Here is a 20,942-nt window from a genome sequence, read left to right as displayed (position 1 = left end):
AAACTGGACTGTTGCTCCTCGAGTAAACAATCTCATGGATTAAATTTTGATTTCATCGGTTCAAGCAAAAGCAATTAGGCCACGATTACACACCAGATGAAGGAGCTCTGAGAAGTAGATCACATTTTGGCAAATTACTCCTTGGCCTTTGTAAAAAACCTCAAAATCTGTTCCCTCTCCAGTAGCTCGAGACAAACGCATTACAGTTTATCTGCTATAATTAGTTCATATTTTTTACATTTTTACATTTTGCTCCCCGAAAAATGCATAAGAGTTTAAACTATATGGTTTTTACTTCCTGCTGTCCCCCAGTACAAATGAAGTTGACAGTGGAGAAATGAAAACTAATTGATCAGCTCCGTGGACAACTCCTCTGGGGAAAGTCAGGTCAAGTGCTCGAGACAATCTATTTTCCATTTTCAGGCCATGCCGTGCAGTGGAGCGTCGTCATGGTCACACCTGTAAACAATTGAAGCCACAGCGAGTGATAACCGCTGCGAGTTGTGGAGGCTTTGCAGGACTGGGACTCGAGACCCCCTCTGTCTCGAACCACAGCCAGTTTTCAAGCCAGTTTTCAAGCCACTAACAAGCGTTGCACAGACAAATGCTTGTCCACTAAGTTGCACAGGTGGAGCTTCCCTTTTTCCACTGAATTTAAAATTTCAAAACTCTATGACCCTGAAGGATAAGAGAGTTGACCCTTAACTCCGCCCCCCTGATGCTACTCCATCAATCTGTCGGAGCCCACACTGTCACTAACTGCACTCCCTGAAGAAATATGATTTGAGAGAGAAGCATCTAAAATATGTTTTGAAGGATATATGCAGGGTGTCAAACTGATTCAGCAGTAAAAAACAAAAGGTAGAAGCTAAAGCTACAGATCTCAGTGTAAAAGTGGCAGAAGACAAAGACATTAAGGAGCAACACTGTCCCTGTAAAGCCAGCATGTTTCAGTTCACTGTTACAATCATTAAACAGTCTTTACATTCAGTACACCTTCAGTAGCTAGCATAGCAGAGAAGTGCTACCGCTAGTTAACGATATGCTAACGTACTCGGCTAATGTTAGCTCGACAGGTTTTTACGTAGAAACAAACGTTTTAAAAACATGTGTCTTCTTCCAACATTTGAATGCAAACTGGAAATCAACAAAACCAGCCCGAAGATGAAAGTGAAAGATCAGCGCTATATCTCTTCTTGTTGATTCTTGACAATAAATTGATTGCGTGCTTGTTTTTGGTTCTGGTAAGATGTCACACAAACTAGCTCGAGCATTTAGTTCTCGTTACTCCTGCAAAGTTCCCTGATGTGTCGATTTGTTAAAGATATAAAACAAAAACATCTCAATTGACTTTATTGGCATGTCTTTTTTTGTAGAAAATTAAATAATCCCAGTCTAGTTTGTCAGATTAGTGTTCATTGGGGAAAGATGGTGGCGGCTGTGGACCACAACGCATGAACTGTCCCCAGGGACGAAGAACATTTGCAGGTACTCGCAATCGGACAGCTGGGTCCAGGGTCTAAATAAAATTCTAGGGGGATTTGACAACTATAAAGGCCGAGGTTGTGCCGGGTAGTACCATCTGAAAGAACAAGGGGAGAGCATATCGCTTTCTTTGACATCGTTCAAAGTAAAGTTTTTTTTTTTTTTAAACGAGAAGGTGCATTGTTGCTGTAAAAAGTTATTTTCCAATTACGTAATAGTTATTTTTCCCTGTTTCACGGCGGTTACATTCTGAAGCACAATTAAATAACCATCAAACACTGAGCAGACGATTTACTGTGCAGATAGGCGCTCTCCACTGCATGTCATTCACGCGCCACAGTAAATACGATGCAGCAGTAAATGTCGTTGCAGTGAGGAAAGATGCTATTTAGACACTGAACTGTAGGCAGCAGAGTGTGTTCACCCTGCAGCCAGCAGCAGCCTCGTCCCATGTCATGTTTTATATTTGCTTGCTTAAGATTAAGTCTTCAGATCGCATTGGAAACCCAGACAACAGGCTGGAGGAACCTTTCTTGAAAAGTTACCAGGAAAAACCCGCTTGAAGTTGTACAAAAACATAATGCAGGTTGTGTTTTTGTCTGTTTGTCAGCAGCGTAATGGAGACACTACTGGCCTGATTGTCTCAAGAAGAACCCTTTACATGTTGGAGCGGATACGGGCATGCTTCTTCACTTGTCAAAACCTTGGCCGAGGTCTGCACACGCAAACGTTCTTGTAGTTGTGTTTTACTTAATAAACTTAATGCTTTACGTCGTGCACGTGCCAACCCTGTACAAGGCCACATTGGTCACTTACATTAGTGGACCTATGATGGCGTCAAATTTTGAGTCTTTGTTAATTAAAAAGCCTCAGCATTTCAAAATTACTGGATTTTCTCAGTGTAAAAATGTCGGCTGACATTTTTCTCTTTTATGCTTTCTTTCCTTCACTTTTTCATCTTGATCCCATGAGAGGTTTTGCTTCTTGCTCAGTTGTCACTGTAAATAACTTGTTTTTTAAAATATAGATTTAAGACCAACAGAGGTTTACGCTCTTCAAACTGGGTTCCAGCTGTGTGACGCCAAGGAAAACAATTCTAAATAATCCATCTATTGGCCCGTGCTGTTTGGTTAAACAGTTTTAATAACTGTTGTAGAATAAAGTTCACCTTTAACCCCCATTATAAATATCTCTATGGACATAATGAATAGGTAAAGATGCCAACATTTCACCAACTGTAACTCTATTCTCCGTGGATTTGATGACGGAAGCTAGTCGAGCCAGAGAGGCGGGGACCTTGTTTATTGAACAAAAAATAAATCAGGTCTCCGAGGTAACAATCCGGCTACGAGACCTCGGCTCACCTGTCTCCGGGTCACACTGGTGCTCACAGGGGTCCAGGAGGCGTCGTCCGCACAGCTCGCCGAGCCAGGGCCCGCTGGCATTCTGCTGGTAGTACAACAAGATCTGGGCCGGGTTCAGCCAGTCCGAGGCGTCCAGCTGGCTCCCCTGCAGCAAGATGAACCTGGATCCTGAGGAGGATGGAGGGAGATGGGGATGAAAAGAAAGCCGAAGACAAGGATAAAAGAGAGAGGGGAGAAATGAGGGATGGGTAGAGCGTTGAGGAGAAGGGGAAAAGGGGGAGGAAGCAAAGGGATGCGGAGGTTGATGAATAAATAGCAGGTGGAGGGAGGAAAGCAGGAAGGGATGAGAAGAAGAAGAAGAAAAAAGAGTTAAAATATGAAAAGAAAAACACAGCACAAAGACACTGTCTATTTTGGACTTCAATGCAGGTTAATCTTTTTTTTAAGACCTGAAATGGGAAAATATAGGTAACACAAAGAAAACTTTACAAAGTTAATAGAAAGAAGTGACACCAATGATGCAAATGTGTGGGATTCACTCCATGCTTGCGAGTTGAAGTATGTAAACTTGGGCGAGAAATTAGCATGAGTCAGAAATGGCCCCCAAAAATATCCTAGCCATCTATGGCGGCAACCACACTTCCACGATATGGACAATGAATGAAGATGGATTTAGACTTTTTACAAATCAGCATTATTATGTAGTTATGTCGGCATCCTTTTGATCTGTTTATTGCAATTATATCCGGGTAAAACCTGGTTATTGTTGGTTGACACAGCTAGTAAATCAGCCAATGTGTGCCTTGCTGGATACATGATGTTATGAACCCAGGAAGCAGAGCCAGCAACAGTGCTTATTTCAGCCACGGTTGATGAATAATGGTTGGTATCTGCATTGTGGTAAGTTCACTTCAGCTTTAGAGGGGAGTAAAAACCTCAGCTACCACTGAGATATTTGATAAACAATAATCTTGATTCTTTGGTATTCTTAAAGCAGGAGCTGAAATCCAGCCAGGACAACACACCTTGCCAGCTAAAGACTAAAAGCTACCAACACTCAAACTGTGCTAGACTGATGAAACAATACCTGCAATAGCAGGACTAACACTCCTGTTGTTATTTGTGTTGCCCTGCAGTCGCACATGCGTGCCAACAGGAGGACGGCAACGGTGAAGAAAATAGCGGTTTTGAATTTTGTGTACACATTCTCCGCTCTTGCCGAGCCAATGACTTTACATACAGCGTGCATTTCATTCAATGGTGATTTGGGGATTAAATTGGCCACGCCCCCTGGTGACTATCGCTGGAGGGGGACTCGGTTCATGTTGAGCGCCTGGAGGAAGAAGCAAAAATCACTCCTCAAACTCTGAAACTTTCCTGGCTGCTCTGCAGTTTTACACTTAAAAAACACAGACTATCAACGGCCGACACTTACCAACAGTTTCTGAGCTGCTCTCTCCTGAACTCTCCAGCAATCTGGAACGAGTTGCCCTCCCCTGATCTTCACGTGTATTATTAGCAGCACTCGTGACATGAATAAAGCAACTTGATGTGTTGCATTGCAGTGTCAGGTCAACACATTGTCTACATCTCCCAACAACAATTAAGGGCCCTTTCAATTATTTGTTAAGTAATTTAGCTGCACATTGTTGATAGACTGCATCGGTCATGTACATTTTAAATGCTGGTCATTTGATCAGTTGGGCCTAATTGTGGATTAGGAAAGTGGGATTAGGAATTTAAATGGAGAAAAATGTACATTGAGTCAAATCAAAATCACATTACACAAAACATAATATTTTACAAAACACACTACACAAACATTTCACAAAATACAACCACTTTTCACAGAAAAAACATATTTCACAAAAATAAAACATTTCAGGAAAAACATTACACAAAACACAACATTTCACGAAACACGACACATAACGACATATTGACTTTCTGAAATGTCATGTTTTATGGTTTTGGGAACTGTTGTGTTTTGACCCTCAAGGCCACCGTGAAAACGAGACAAGGACTGCATTAGCCGTATTTATCTGCATTTAAGGGACAATTGAGTCATCAAAGGTTTTCCAGCTTACGGTGCAGGTGCAGGTTACTATGTGAAATATCTCCTAATGTATTTTCAATCTGCTTGTAAAAAGCAAGTATTTATGAAACAAGTTGAAAATACAACCAGCCAAACCAAAGACGTCCAGCCACGACTCGGTTACAGGAAGTCGGAGGCCCCTGGCCACCTGCCACCTGCCACCTGCCACCTGTCCCTATACCACTGTGAATTAGCAGCAACTGTCATTGACCAAAGCCTCGTCCGTTTGAAGACATGGGATGCACCGGGCATTCGCATATTAAATTAATTCTTGGCAGGCCCCACGTGCCCCAGTTAGCGGGATCCCCGATGACGATCGCTTTAAAAATAGAGCACACACTGCAAATGGCCGGATTCATCTTGTTTGTCTAATCGTCGCACGTCATAAAGCTGCTCATGAAATCTTTCAAACTTTACACACCCATCAGCAATGTTTCTCTTTTTATGGCACATTCGGCATCCTTCTTAGTGACTTATCTAATGGGAAAAGAAAACCTTGACAGGAAGGTGCAGCGTAAGAGAAAAACCTAAAAAGAAATTCACATAGACTGCATTAATGAATTGGACAAAGTCACCGTAACATTGTTTATTGGTCTGGAGAGGGTGGAGCTAAGTACAACCGAACCATTTTAGGCAACCAAAATATTAGGATGAACTTTTATGAAGTGAAAACCCACATTGAAAGGGTTAAAATTGTAAGATGACAACACGGACAACACCCTGACCGGACAAGACCGTTGCCATGACATGTGGAAAAGGCATTCATGGTTCCCAGAGGATGAATCCCAACGACTCTGGTGAGCCCCTGAATTTTCCTTCAGCGTTTCAGGTGCTCAACATTTATTGGATGGCTCCTGGAGACAGGACAACCCATTTTGATGATCCCCTGAAATTTTCTTCAAGCACCACCATTTAGCAATAACCGCTCAACAATGATTGGATGGATTGACATTTGGCGCTGATATTTGGGAGCCATTTCAGTTTGTCCAGGTATTTAGTTCACGACATTCCTGAGGCCATTTGCCTCGGCTGCACGTTGTTCAGTGGAAGCTGGCAAATGTTCGTAGGCCAACAAGCTAAACTAAGATGGTAAACGTGTTTATCCTGCTCCATACCAGCATTGTTTGTACCGGCACTGCAAACATGCTGATGTTAGCACTGAGCCCATGAAGCGAGCACCGCCTCACCAAGGTAGCATGGCTGGAGACTCTTGGCTGTTTGGCCCTCTTTACCTTTTTTTCCACCTTCTTGCGAGTCGCTACGATTGCCAACCATTCTGCAGCTGAGAGTATTATTAGGTCCCGGTAGACGGCCAGTCATGGCTTTCATATGTCATTTGGACACGTATCAGACAAGACACAGATGGCAGTAGGAAACCTATTTCCACAAGATACAATTTAAGATGATGAAGCCACATTTCCATTTCAGACTCCAGGGTGGTCATTTAGAAAAGTTTGTCCTGTCCTTTGTTACAGTCTATCTCGACTCGCGCTAGATGTTGTTATCCTGCGTGAAACAGACAAACATCTACAGATGATTACTTTCCTGGTTTTGAAAGGTAAGGAGAAAGGTGTCACTCCACGTTTGCTGTGCTCTCCTTCACAGCATTCCAGGGCAGACACATGCACAGCTGCTGGCATTAATAGCCTTTTTCCCGCCCGGTGGGAGAATCCAGATTCTCATCCGATTCGCCGTGACACCAAAATCAAGTCTGATGCGATTGTGGAGACATTTATGGAAACATTCTAAATCGATGCCGGGTTTTGTAATTCAACAGGCGAAATTTGTCATCTTTCATCTCTGCTTTCAAAGTTCTCCTCCCGGATGCCTCCCTGGAATTTTAATATCTCCTTGGCAGGCCGGCGCGCACCGCCGGGTAAGCTGCAGCGCTCCGAATTAAATCAGACCTCCAGATGATAGATGAGTGAGTTCCAGTCGTAGTCTATAATATATCTGGACTCCCGTCCCACTCCCTGCTTGGAAAGCACCCCCTCACCCCCCCCCCCACCCCCACCCCCACCCCCCCTTTCATCCGCAGTGGTCCGACGCATCGCAGAGCGAGAGGGGAAGAGTGATGAAGGGGCTGGCGGCGGGTGGTCACTGTGACCTGGCCTCGATGTGCTGTGATGCTTTGAGGGCACATCTGTTGTGTGGTCTCACATGGGAAACACAGGGGGGAGGTGGAGGGGGGCCTTCGACCTGGCATTTACCTTTGTCTTAGCTTGACCGCAAAATAACCCGGGCGGTCCCAGTTTGAGAGGAATAACGAGCCGGACTCCCCGGAGAGCGGCAGGAAAAATGCCAGCTAAGCCCCCTCGGGCTTTGTGCGCGAACAAGGGTGTGCGTGCTTGTGTGTGTGTGTGTGTGTGAGTAAAAGGTTCAACCACAAAGTCTTACCGTCAGCGATGAGGTGCTCCGGCACATGGAGGATCACCCGCACCGAGAGGCTGCAGGACATGTGTGAGGAGTAGACCAGGCCGATCACGCAGCTGATGACGCTGATTAACGTCAGGGTGGTCTTGTTGATGGGGCTCCGTGGGGAACCTGCTGCCGGGGGGGACACACAAAACACACAGGGGTGGGAGCGAGGGGAGGGTGGGAGAGAGAGGCGGGAACAACACACGATGAAGAAGTTTGTTTTTATAACCCTTCCCCACCATCCCCACCACATGCCCCTCCAGACACGCATGCACACAGCTGCACGCAACACAAACAGCTTACACGGGGAGTCGTTTCTACAAACAAGCCAGAAGGAATGGGGTTTAGCGCCCATGAAAAGGACCTTTTAGGATCAAAAAGAGCGGTTTAGACCAGGCATCGCTCAGTGGCACAGAAATAAGGTTTACCATTGAAGTGTTTCAATATCCAAGCTGGGATGTGGAGGGATGAAAACAGAAGAAGAAAAAAGAAGAAGAGACATGGGCCTCGATAAAAGTGGTTCAGATGCCACCATCCCTCTTCTCTCCCTTATCTCTTTCACTCCAGAGTCCAACAAGGAAAGTGTTAAACATGTGACCCGCAGGGGCGCGCATGCACACACACACACGCACATACACACACACACACACACACACACACACACACACACACACACACACACACACACACACACACACACAGTGACCTTGAATAAAGCCACTCACACTCTGTTTAAAGAGGGGTTAGTTTCTCACCGGTAGAATAACTCTAGATTACGTTGTCACTTTTTAAATTACTCTGGCAGTGCTTTCTCGTGCAGAAGCAGCCTGAGGCGATCCTTTAAACAAAAGTAGATGCTGGTCTATCGTATCAGGCGGAAAGTTTATTCAATCAAGTGACTCAGCCACAAATACCATTTTTCACAAGTAGAATTGGATTTTCAGAACATAAAAAAATGCTTTTTTATGCAAAAGCAGTTGAACATTTCAATCTTCTCGTCCCGCCTCCTCCTCTGGATGCAAAGCTCACAGTAAGGCCGGCGCTGCAGCACCTCTGTTCTATTCTTAAGCCGCGCTCTAATTAAAGGTGTTGGCTACACTTCTGGAGGCATCGCCGCGTTAGTGCCACCTGTGCACACGGCGGGGGAGTAATTGGCTCCGAGGGCGCCGCGAAGGCTTGTAACACGGTCTGACAGCAGCTATTATTTTGAGGGCATTGCCTCTTGTATTTTATTCATTGAAGTTCGGCCGTGATGTCACTCCCCCACACCCCATTACTGTACATTGAAGCTGCGAGGACGTGGCATGCTGACAAAGAAGTGTGCCGCACCATCACTTTGGCACAGGCTCCTCCTCAGAAAATAATATTTGCGTGGAATATTATTTAAAGAATATGGCATTTTTGGTCTTCATTTGGAGTCTAATATCAAAATACTTGGTAGGAAATGTCTGATCTCGTCGTTTTGTCTTGTTCCAGTCAACATGGTTGAGATCAGCATTGCATGCTCACAACAACTGTGCAAAACACACACACACACACACACACACACACACATCTATGTACAAACACAGCACACCGTGAACACAAAGCTCCCTGTATGTCCTTTTGAAAAAAGGGAGGGGCACAATCACGAGCACACACAACACCACGGAGCCATCCATCTGCTAAATGCACTGCAAAGGTTACTTGTCATGCGTGATGGCAACGGTAATGCCATGAGACGGCGGGATAAACTGTCTGTGGGTGTGCGAGTCCTCCTTACCCCCTGAGCCCCACGCGCTGTTGGCGTTACCGTTTCTCATACCTCGACTCCGGCGCCGGCTGCGGTTTGGGTCGGTGTAAAAGGCCAGCTGAGGCTCGCTGTCTGCCTCTGTTCCAGAGTCCCCGTCTGGGTTCAAGAACGTTGAACCCGCTGTTGGATTCACACAAAAAAAAAAAAATAGATCTACAATGAGAGGAGGAAATAAAAATGTACAAGTTCTGTTTTTTTGCCCTCCAGTTTGCCTCACGGAGGATATCAAAAGGGCAGCCGGCGGCATCGATGGGGCCGCTGCTGGATTCAGAGGTTGGAACAGATCATAAAAATGGCCTTCAATCAATGAAATGTAGGTTAATGGAGATGGAAGCCATGCGGAAAGTTCACCGTATCAGATATTAAAGAAAAGCTTGAAAACCACTTTTTGGGATTTGGGATTTTGCGACTTCATTTACTGAACAACGGTATCGATCCTCGAGTTGGGCCACAGGATGAAGTGCCGTGAGGCGCTCGCAGAAGAAGAAGCCAGGCAAGGGCAGATGCAGAAGTGGCCACAATGCAGCTTTTGGTCTGTCTCGGAAAACTAAATGTGTTATTTTTTGATAAAAAGCGCCCTCGCCCTCACGTTGAGCAGTTTATTGTGTGTTGTTTTCTTCCCCTCACATAATACAACCGTGGCCGTCACTCTGCTGAGTGCAGCTTTCTGGTTGTCGTTATAGTCACATGGATAATTGGACGAGAGCTAAAAAAGTCCAGTGCAAAACACTGTTTTTTAGGGGAAGCGTAATCCACGGCCGCCACTCTTTCTTTGTAAATTCCCGTCCCAGCCGACAGAGCGGGGCGAGAAGTAGTTTACAAGGTTTATAAAAAGAGCTTGCAATAGGAGTGCTGCAATGTCCATTTGTTAATGTGGTACCAGAGCCTCATCCTCTCGTTATGATGCTTCAAAACTTCAAACTTCTCCGCCTGGTTTATGATCATATTTTCATATCTTATTATGTTCTCTGTCTGTATTTAGTTCCAATGTCCTACAGTCGGCCTCTCCTGATGTTTCTTTTGGATTAGGTTCATTACATGCAAGAGAAGGATGGGTCTATACAGTTCTGCGTGGACTATCGCAGGGTGAATGATGTGTCACGGTTCGATGCTTACCCGATGCCCCGGGTCGACGAACTCCTGGACCGACTGGGCACTGCGTGTTTCTTTACGACACTGGATTTAACAAAGGGCTATTGGCAGATTCCTCTGTTGCCAGAGTCCAAGGAAAAGACGGCCTTCCCCACTCCGTTTGGTTTATACCAATTCACCACGCTTCCCTTTGGGTTGTTCGGGGCCCCAGCCACTTTTCAACGCCTCATGGACCGGGTGCTGCGTCCGCACGATGCATATGCGGCCGCCTACTTGGATGATGTGATCATCCACAGCACTACCTGGGCGGAGCATGTGCAGCGAGTGGGCGCGGTGCTGGAGTCCCTGAGGCAGGCGGGTGTGACCGCCAACCCAGGGAAGTGTGCAGTTGGACGAAGGGAGGTACGGTATCTGGGGTACCACTTGGGCGCCGGGCAGGTGCGCCTTCAGGTGGACAAGACGGCTGCCTTCGCCGCCTGCCCCCGCCCAAGACAAAAAAAGAGGTGAGGCAGTTTTTGGGGCTGGCGGGTTACTATAGGCAGTTCATCCCAAATTTTGCAGATTTGACCAGCCCCTTGACCGACCTGACCCGGAAAGGTGCCTCAGATCCGGTCCAGTGGACGGAGCAGTGCCAGTTGGTGTTTGAGAAGGTAAAGCAAGCTCTCTGTGGGGAGCCACTCCTCCACCCCTTACTTTTCTCTTCCCTTTACCCTGCAGACTGATGCGTCGAACAGAGGGCTGGGGGCCGTTTTGTTCCAGCAGGTAGAGGGGGGTTGACCGCCCAGTGCTGTTCATCAGCCGCAAGCTGTCGGAGAGGGAGGCCAGGTACAGCACGGAGGAGAAGGAGTGCCTGGCCATCCGGTGGTCGACTCCCTGCGCTACTATCTCCTGGGGCGCTCATTCACCCTCTGGTCGGACCATGCCCCGCTCCAATGGCTCCACCGCATGAAAGATACCAACGTCCGGATCACTCGGTGGTATCTGGCTTTACAGCCTTTTAATTTCAAAGTGATCCATAGGCCGGGGACGCAAATGGTCGTGGCCGACTTCCTCTCCCGCTCTCACGGGGGGGGGGGGGGAGTAGGTTAGGCCGGATGGCACCCTGGCCTAGGGCGGTGGAGGTATGTGGTGGCTGGGTGTGGTTAAGCTCATCTGCAGAGGGGAGTGGGGGAGTACGCTCAGGGAACGGTACCAGGTGGAGGCCTAATTGGCCTCGCCTGGGTCTAACGATGATTGCTCCCCATTATAAGTGCAGGTGGACAAAGGAGCGGGGGGAGGGGATTTGGCAGAACGCCGGACCTGCGCTGCTGTCCACGGGAGCAGATTAGCGGAAAGCACGACGGAGACTGCGTCCGTCTGGAATTAATAAAAAACACTAACAAGTTCCTGTCTCTAGTGTCTCTGTGCTAGGGGGATACCACCCGCGGTAACACGCGTGTGTTACACAGTCCTATTTTGTTACTTAAAGGAGTAATAAAGGAGAAATTAGGGAAGTTACATTGGGAAGGTTGCAAATGAAACCTTTAAAAAAAAAGGTATAGATGGAAAACAGTGGACGACACGCATGTGAGATGGAACACACAGCTAAACACATACGAGACGTATTTGGACTGTCGTCTTTTGCCGGGGATAAAACCAACATGACTCCTATTTTGAATATGTTGCCATTCATGAAACAATATTGCCAATACACAAGCCTTGAACAACAACTGAGGGAGAAAAAAAAGGAAGCAGAAAATTTAGTCTGGGATTATAATCCCACTCACCATTTAATCGTTCTCCATGTTGCACCTTGGTGAGATGGAGAAGTAGGAGGCAGGTGAATGGAGCTCTGCCATTTAAAGCTACAGTATGATCGCAAGGACGAGGAACAAAGGCTGCTCTTACAATACGACTTGCCTGTAACGCATCTTACCCGAGACATTAGCTTTACTTAGAGGGCATGTATCGAGGCTTGCCCTACAAGTGTTTAGCGGATCATCACAAAGTGAGGGGGGAAAATCCATCAAAGCAGCAAAGATTTGCTGCCTCAGCGGGACGCGCGTGTGAACTAAAAACAAAACTCGTGCTAACGTTGCTCAGCGAGAAGAGCTTTAAAAAAATCCCAGACGCAGCGTTTGATTAAACTGGAGAAGATCCCTCCAACAGAACAACAACAAAAATTAACGTGCGAATGAAAACGTTGTTGGCAGCAACGACAATGTGACAGACTAAGAAGGACTTTTTCATGACAGCAGCTTCATCAGCTTTTCATATTGTTGGTTTTAGAACAATGCGCAGTGAAGAAATGAATGCGTAGCGTAAATATTATTGGCAGGCGTCACTATCTGACAGCGCAGATGTTGCAGTTGCTTCACTTCACAAGTGGGATGGCAGTTGTTGTTTTTTGATGACACCATTGTATTAGCAGCATTTCACACGACTGATTTACGACTGAAAGTCCTTTGGAAAATTATTCACTGTGCTATTAGAAAGCTGCAGTAAAATGAAGACAAATGCAACCTCCATGCAGTGATTGGGGAAGAAAATAGAAATACCTTTTAAATAATATAATATGTTTCAAGAAACACAAAATAACTAAAGTTGACCCCTGTGCATCAACAGCGACTTGTTTGGCTTTTTAGTTTGGGCATTTTTGGGCTGTTTTAATGCATAGGGCATACATTTTTGCAGCAGTGTTATTTATTTTGAACTTATTTTAAAATGTTGAGATTCAACCTAAGCGTCGATAAAAAAAAACTACAACTACAGACAATCAGATCCTTCAGGGAAAGGAGTCCCCATTGACTCCCATGAAAACCAAAATGTTGTTAAGTTTGATCCAATGACCATCACAACATACAAATCATGCATTCTATTATATCAAGATTTATATGCCGAGCCCTGGTTTCAAAATTGTACTTTTTAATATTTTCCATCACAGTATGTCCTGTGGGGCGAATTAATGCATTTTTGCTGGTTTCCTGCACAACAAAATGTAAATGCATCAGAATCAATGTTAAAAAACAATCCCCCATTTAGTAGACAGAAATAATTAAATTAAAAATCTTCTTAATTATTATGGCTGCACGGTGGTGTAGTGGCTAGCACTGTCGCCTCACAGCAAGAGGGCCGCGGGTTCAATTCCCGGTCGGAGCGGTCCTTCTGTGTGGAGTTTGCATGTTCTCCCCGTGGCAGCGTGGGTTCTCTCCGGGCTCTCCGGCTTCCTCCCACAGTCCAAAGACATGCTGCAGGTTAATTGATCTCTAAATGTCCCATAGGTGTGAATGTGAGAGTGAATGGTTGTATGTCCCTACATGTGCCCTCGATGGACTGGCGGCCTGTCCAGGGTGTCCCCTGCCTTCGCCCTATGTCAGCTGGGATTGGCTCCAGCGCCCCCGCGACCCTAATGAGGATAAGCGGTATTGAAAATGGATGGATGGATGGGATGTTCTTAATTATAAGAAAAACTGCAATGGTATTATAAAAACAAACATTTGAAGAGTTACAAAATGTATGCATATTTGGAAGTTATAACCATGACTGCTCGCCTGCTTAAAAGATTAAACTCGGTGAAAGTAGAACATTATTTTAGTTTATCATACCAGCAGATCACTTTTGTTATTTAGGGACATCAGAGCAACTTTCTTTAAAGTGAGGCAAAATAGTTAAATATTCATCATGCAGGGACATTTTAATAATGTGAGACACAAAAAAACATAAAGTTCTTAAAAAGAGGTGTTTCACTGTATAACATTACCCTTTTGAATAAAAGCAATCATTTCCTTGGTTTTTAGATTACATTTGGTTCCTGCTTGTTTTGGGGCCACCTCAGTCTCTCAGGCCGGCATGTTGTTCTATTTCTAATACGTCTGTACTAATGTTGATGATGATGCACTAAAGCTGGATGAGGATGGAGGGAATAAAACAACAAGGATGTCAAGTTCAAGACGGTAAATGACCATTTGAACTTGGACTAAAGGAGTCACACGCTCAGCTCCGAGCTCCAGCGTAGCTGCTGTTGGCCTCGCCAAAAACGGAATACCATGTGGGCACTGGAGGAACCGGGACTACTTCCTGACGTTGTTGATGGTGAAGGCAACACTAATAAGGACGTCAGTGGCCCTAGGTTGCTCTTTAGGAAGATACGATAAGATAATCCTTGATTAGCAGTTAGATATACTGTACGGGCATCCCACTTTAATAACTTTAATAAAGCTGTATTACAGTTAAGAGATGGCATTTTACCAAACTTACCACACTGTTCTAGCTGTTCTAAAGTGATTACAACCACATTACTGCTAATTGTTGATCAAACATATGAATGTGTAAATATTTTTATGAAAGCACCAGTAATCAAGCAAAGCAATATTTCGTAGTCGGTAATGATATTGGGTTTTTCTCCACAATCACACAGCCCCTATCAGGGGGCAACCACAACATATTAGATAGCCATCGGCCTCTACTTGTTTACTCCCTTTACTTAGATGGGGGCCGCGGTCACGTTGTACCTGCTGACCTCAGCGTGTTAGCATCGTCTCTGCAGCATTGTGCTCAAGTGCACCTTTAAAGAGGCTCTGAAGCTGCCGGTGCGCCTGTTGATGGTCGATGTTCTTATTCCCAGTACACACGAGGCCGAGTCCCTCGGAATACTGCGTCCGGACTCAGAACAACCACAAACCCTTTTGATCCCCGGCATGGTGCCCCAACACAACGTACTAATGAGATATGTTTGAGCGTTAAACTCGTCAAATAATTGCATTATTATTATTGCATGTAGTGTATATTACAATTCATAATTTCAGCACACATTAAAAGCAAACCTGGAGTGGCTCGAATACCAAAAGACTGACTGTTGATAGACTTGTCCATATCCACACCAACATTAAAGCCATTATATAAAGACATACTATATTGGTATACGTTTTTTCAGTCGGAAAGATGTGACAATTGAGCTTAAAATCAGGCTTCATGTAATCCTTATTACTCAGCCTCCTTATTTCAGGGTCTGTGAGAACACTTTCAAATTCGAGACATGCTTATTGCTTGTGCTCTGTACTTTTATAATAAACTACCTGTGCTTATGGGGTTTAGTACTTCATTAGAATTCTCAGGCTCACAACTTTCAGAAATGAGGCTTTCTAAAACACCTGAATAGAGCAGAGGACAGCTTTGAGTTTAATAGAGGAGAGAACATAAAAGGACCGTTGGCTACATTATTGTGCTACACTGGAAGAACTTTTTAAAGCGCTTCAGAGTGGGACATCCTGTTTTTGTTCTCTCTGTGATGCACGAGAGCAAAAAGTGTTCCCGGCGGAGGTTGAAAGAAAACTACTTCACGGCTTCTGAGGTGAGTGGAAGCACATCTAACACGGAGATCTGCGTTTTGAATTCCACTGAAATAACATTTACAGCAATAAGTCAAGAAGAAATCAAAGAAACATAGACGACCATATGAAAGTTTACCACCGTATAGTTTTAAAATGTCCAATTAGTGGGAAATTAGATGCTTTCCACGGCTCACGGATTCAGCTCGGGTGCGTACATGTCGTGAAGTTCCACCAGCGGGGTTGCTTTCAACGTTGCGACCGGAAATGGCACTTGATATATAATCCCTGTTTTACGGAGGAGAATGAAAGGAATTAAGACAAAATCTGGCACGGCGGGTTTTCGTCAGCCTTCATTAAGACCGGAGCAGAAAGGTGCTGCGAGACTCTTAAGTATTCCCTGCATGGCGTTAGCCTGCGACTCAGCATGCGCAGCAGGCAAAAAGTGCCTCTTATAAAGCAAAAAAAAAGAGTTATTGCGTCTCTCTATAAATATGGAAGGGTGCTGGAGTGGAGCAAGAGAGAATAAGGGGTGATGACACCAGAATGACAATCCATCCTGACAGGAGGGGGGGGGGGGGGGAAACACAGCTTTGAATCATGTAAAGTAATGAGGATAGCGGACTTCTGAACGTAGGAAGCAGGATGTACGACGAAGAAAAATATTAGTTGTGCTAATTAATCAAATCGAGCAATAAAGCATGGGATCTCTCTCTCTCTCTGTTTGTGTGTGTGTGTGTGTGTGTGTGTGTGTGTGTGTGTTTGGAACCGTTCATCCGCCTCACTTCAGTTTCGAGGTTGTTGCAATTTGGAATATTAATAACCATAGCATGAACAAGTCATAACGCTCTGCGGGGGGGTTTCAGGGCTCTCATTGACTGCAGTTCAATAATCGGTCAATTTGGTCTCAGTCAACTAAGATTTCTACATTGTTCAGCTTTTCTTCATGCGGACTTATTCCTAAGAAACTTGATGGCACAGCTCTGGAAAACACAAGATTCAAAGTGGCGCTTTAGTGGGTTTTTTTATATAAAAAATAGTTTTTACAGATCTGTAGATGAACTCGACTAATCGACTAGTAGACAATATCGTAAGAGATTTCTTTGGTCAATATATATAGATATATATTGAGATGTGTATGTGTGTGTATATATTAGGGCTGGGCACGTTAACAAGTTATAAATGCGTTAACGCCGACAATAATTTCATCATGCGTTAACAGCATTTTTTATTTTTTTTTGCATTGGGAGGGGCTTAACACTGCTGCACACATTGACAGAGAATATGAAGAAAGACACTTAAATGGACATTTTCATTTGAAATCTCTACCAGACGGCGTAGTTGATAAAAGCAAAGTTATTTGTAACCACTCAAACTGGAGTTATCTTCTCACTGGAGGACTACGAGCATGAAGTACGTCTGAAAGGCGTTACACAGCATTGATGCCAGCCAATAGCTACCCAAACAACCAGTGGAGCCAAACTTCATCAGACTACTTTGGATGCGGCGTGAGGGAGAACTGTCGATAAACCACAAATGAACAAATGCCTGGCCAAGTGGCGAGCAGCGGACTGCAGGCCGATTCCTGTCGTGGAAGATGATCGTCCTTAGAATCACAACGAAAGACGGCGCGTAGGAGCCTCAAGATGCATCGATTTGTATGAAACGGAGCAGACTACAAAGATGGCGGCTCCACAACGTACACCAACTGTTGCTCTCACTGGAGACGACTGGACATCGCTGGGTAACACAGTTATCTCAGAGTCACAGTTCATTATATTGATGAACTGGGAGCTGCATTCACGTGTTTTGACTGTCATGACAACAGAAGACAGACATGTTTCAGAAACATTATATTCATGTTGCACAGCAGCGGAACGTTTACAATAAAGTCAGCACACTTAGCACAGATAGTACACAGTAAATTCCAGCTGTGTACTTTCTTTTGTGCTAGACCACTTCACTCTAACAGGGACTCTAACTACTGAACAGAGACTGTAATGCTGTTCCCTCATAAAAGACAAATGTTTCTTCTGGTAGCTGTTCAGAAAAAAAAGAAAAAAGATGTATATACTGTATGTTAACTTGATGTTGCTCTGAGAGTGCCTGTTTATGTTCTGTATATTGTTCTGATAACATTACTTTAAAATTAAAGGGTGTAATACACTAGTTTTTAATTCATTATTGAATTTTGCGCATAATGCGATTAATCGCTGTTAATCACAGAAAAATCATGCGATTAATTGATAAAATTTGTTTTTGTTTGTTTATTTGTTTTATCTTTGCCCAGCACTAATTATATATATATATATATATATATATATATATATATATATATATATATATATATATATATATATATGTATATATATACATACACATACACATCTCAATATATATCTATATCTCCATCCTTAATATTTATCTAGCCATCTCTCATATATATATTTGGCTACATATGTTTTGTTTTAGTCAAGGATACCACTCATATTTAAAAGCGCTACATCTTCGGTTGGAATAACTGGTGAGCATCTGAGGGGCAACAGACTCCAACCAACAGAGAGCATATTGTACTCAAAGAGCTGACAATAAGGTCATGGCAGCTTCCTTCACTATTTGTTTTTAATTAACCTAATGGGAACTAATGAGTCTATCGGGAGTGTGAAAAGAGTCGACAGTCGAATATGTGACAATATTCCTTTTTTCCCCGGGGCTGAGAGATAAACAAGGGGTGTTTCTAGACATAGAAGTATAATAATAACCACAACGTATTCCATCAATCCAAATAATGATCTGTAGCTCACTAAAATGTGGAGATAATTGGACACCGTATTCGACATTCTCTGATTTAATTGCGAGATGCGAATGCAGGATCAAAGCTGCTCGCAGAATATTAGCAGAATTAAAGCGTGGGTGATGGAAAGTTCGCAAAACAAACAGCAATTGTCTGCGCTTCAGAGGCTGAGAACAGAAAAATGTGTACGGAGATTGTTGTCATGGCGATGACTGCTACTGGTGGCCCAGTGACAGGAGGCCCGAGCATAAAGCAGCGGCGATGTGAGCATTACATCTGATACAAGAAAAGAAGGGAAATGGAGAGGAGGACCAACGACAGAAGATGAAGGTTGTTCAGAGTTGATGACAGACGGGAAGTCTTCCTCCTCAGAGCGCGTCGGCGGGACATCTTTTCTCATCATTCTATTGGCTTTGACGCTACAAAGTATTGAACAAAGGACACAGAAGTAAAAGCAGTATTCCCCACCGTGTAATGTGAGCCAAGTGTAAACAAAAACAAATAATGAATGGGGCTTGAGAGAGAAAACAGCTCGCTTGATGAGCTCCAACGGGGTCTCGCTCTCCTGACGCCATTCATTCATTCCGTCGTTATATTGGTTCCCACACAGTGTGTTGGCGTTGGCTTGTTTCCATCCATCCATCCATTCATCCTTAAGTTACGGGAGGACCCTCGAGTAATGGCGCTCGCGATTATTACCGTGGCCGGGGGTGAATTATCACCCACGTGTTCAAATCACCCCCGGCTCGCCTTGCAAAGGAAATCCTGGGCTTCATTTAGTTCAGGAAACCTTTGTTAAGTATGATGAAGAACAATAACTTCAACATGAATCCACGGCCCACAACCAATGAGGCAACCAGGTGCATCAATAATGACCATGGAACGCTCATGCAGGCGTCTTCTATGCCTCTCCAGCCACCCCCTCGGACATTGTGCCTTCTCCCACTTGACGACATCGTACTCGCGGTTTGAAGTCCGTTCAGTGTGCTGAGATGTGGAAGTGGAGAGAGGCACTTGGCCATCTTCGGCCAAACAAATGGAAAAGGGCAAAGAGTCACTACCTCACCTGCCTCCTCCTCCTACTCACACATGCACAGAAGTTGTCCACTGAGGAACGCAGCAGCTCCGTCTGTGCATATTGTATGACGGAGATGAAAACTGTTGACTGGAAACGGCGACGACGGCGACTCAAAAACTGCACGGAGCAGATCTAATTGCCTGCTGAGACAGCTTCATTCCTATGCAGCTGGCTTTGGAGAATACCAACCTGTATCAGGACATTTCAAAAGTGCTGCGTGTGTGTGTGTGTGTGTGTTAGTTGAACGCATTAGGAGGCAACTCCTTGTACTTTCACAAACAAAGCTGATACAAGGATTATAATGAGTGTGCAGGGATCCTTTTGTGCATCCTCTGTTACCGTCTGGTTTCTCCTTCTGCATTCCTTTAGTCAGAATAAAGACAATGTGGTTGAGTTCGTTACGAGGAGACCTTCCTTGTTTGGTTTCTGAGCGTGGAGCGGTACTGTCTTTGGGTCGGCTGATAGAAGCAAGCCATGTGATTTCGTTGTAACACCTCCCCCCTCCCCCAGGGCAGCTGCGAGGGAGAAAATAAACGTGTGGTGAGAGGAAGAGATCGCACCTGCTGAGTGTACAGAACCAAGCTTTGCGTGTGGAACCGAGCATGTGTAGAACCGTGGCTGGGAACCTCTCTTGGGAACCACCCCTCCCCCAACGCAGATCGATGTGCATTCGCCGGTGTGCGTCCATCACAATGGAGCAGTGAGCGTAAACAAATGCATTGTGCAGAGTTCAGAGAGTCAGCGGTTACTCGCCGACTCTCCTGAAACGCGGTGTGTCATGGACATGACAAAATGATTGATGATCCTGGTTACTTTACTAATTTAATTCAGTCAATGAGGCCAGATCTAATCAGCTCAATGCCAAAAGATTAACTCCTATAGGCTCCGAACAACATCAGGTGTCAATTATCTAATTAATTGTTTTTGATGTATACTTTATTGATGTCCCAGTGGGGACATTCTTCTCTGCATTTGACCCATCCTTAGTTATTAAGGAGCAGTGGGCTGCAGTGAAGCGTCCGGGGAGCAACTGGGGGTTCAGTGTCTTTGACATGAACTATGGGGAGAGCGGGGATCGAACCGGGTACCTTGTGGTTACAGGACAACTCTCCCCATGAGTGACATAACTGAACCTTTGGTGCTAATCTCCTAAACTATTATATTGTTATCAGCCCACCTGGTTGCTTGTTATTGTGTTAATAATTAAATAAATGAATTAGAACAATAAACAAGGGTTAAACGGCCTGCAGGTAAGAGAAGGACATCCACTCATTTACATTCCCAAACCCTGAGTATCGGATCACAGATGTACTCAAAGTTACTGCTTGAGTTGGGGAATTAAACTAGCGGACAAGGTAACAGCTAACATGCTAGCCTGAGAATGCCGGTCGTTAATCTGCCACACTGGATGGATGGGTCAAACAAACACAAACACTTTCACCCAGGAGACCTACTTTATGACCCTGTGTGAAACCAAGTCAACGCAGCCTACTTACCAACTTAAGCAATAAGTATAAT

General features: G+C 44.7%; 1 protein-coding gene across 1 annotated transcript in view; it reads right to left on the bottom strand.

Annotated features, from left to right (window-relative positions):
• Positions 1 to 20,942, bottom strand: part of astn1 (astrotactin 1) — a 335,249-nt gene that overhangs the window by 231,539 nt on the left and 82,768 nt on the right. The window contains exons 7-9 of the mRNA XM_034555334.1: positions 9,167 to 9,274; positions 7,342 to 7,491; positions 2,850 to 3,017 (exon numbers count right to left, since the gene is read on the bottom strand). Coding sequence (XP_034411225.1) covers positions 2,850 to 3,017; positions 7,342 to 7,491; positions 9,167 to 9,274 — 426 coding nt within the window. The remainder of the gene's footprint in view (positions 1 to 2,849; positions 3,018 to 7,341; positions 7,492 to 9,166; positions 9,275 to 20,942) is intronic.

The sequence above is a fragment of the Cyclopterus lumpus genome, chromosome 17, assembly GCF_009769545.1.
Source record: "Cyclopterus lumpus isolate fCycLum1 chromosome 17, fCycLum1.pri, whole genome shotgun sequence".
In the NCBI taxonomy this organism is placed as follows: domain Eukaryota; kingdom Metazoa; phylum Chordata; class Actinopteri; order Perciformes; family Cyclopteridae; genus Cyclopterus; species Cyclopterus lumpus.
Note: the sequence above shows the minus strand (reverse complement) of the source record. Positions and strands in the feature narration are given on the sequence as shown.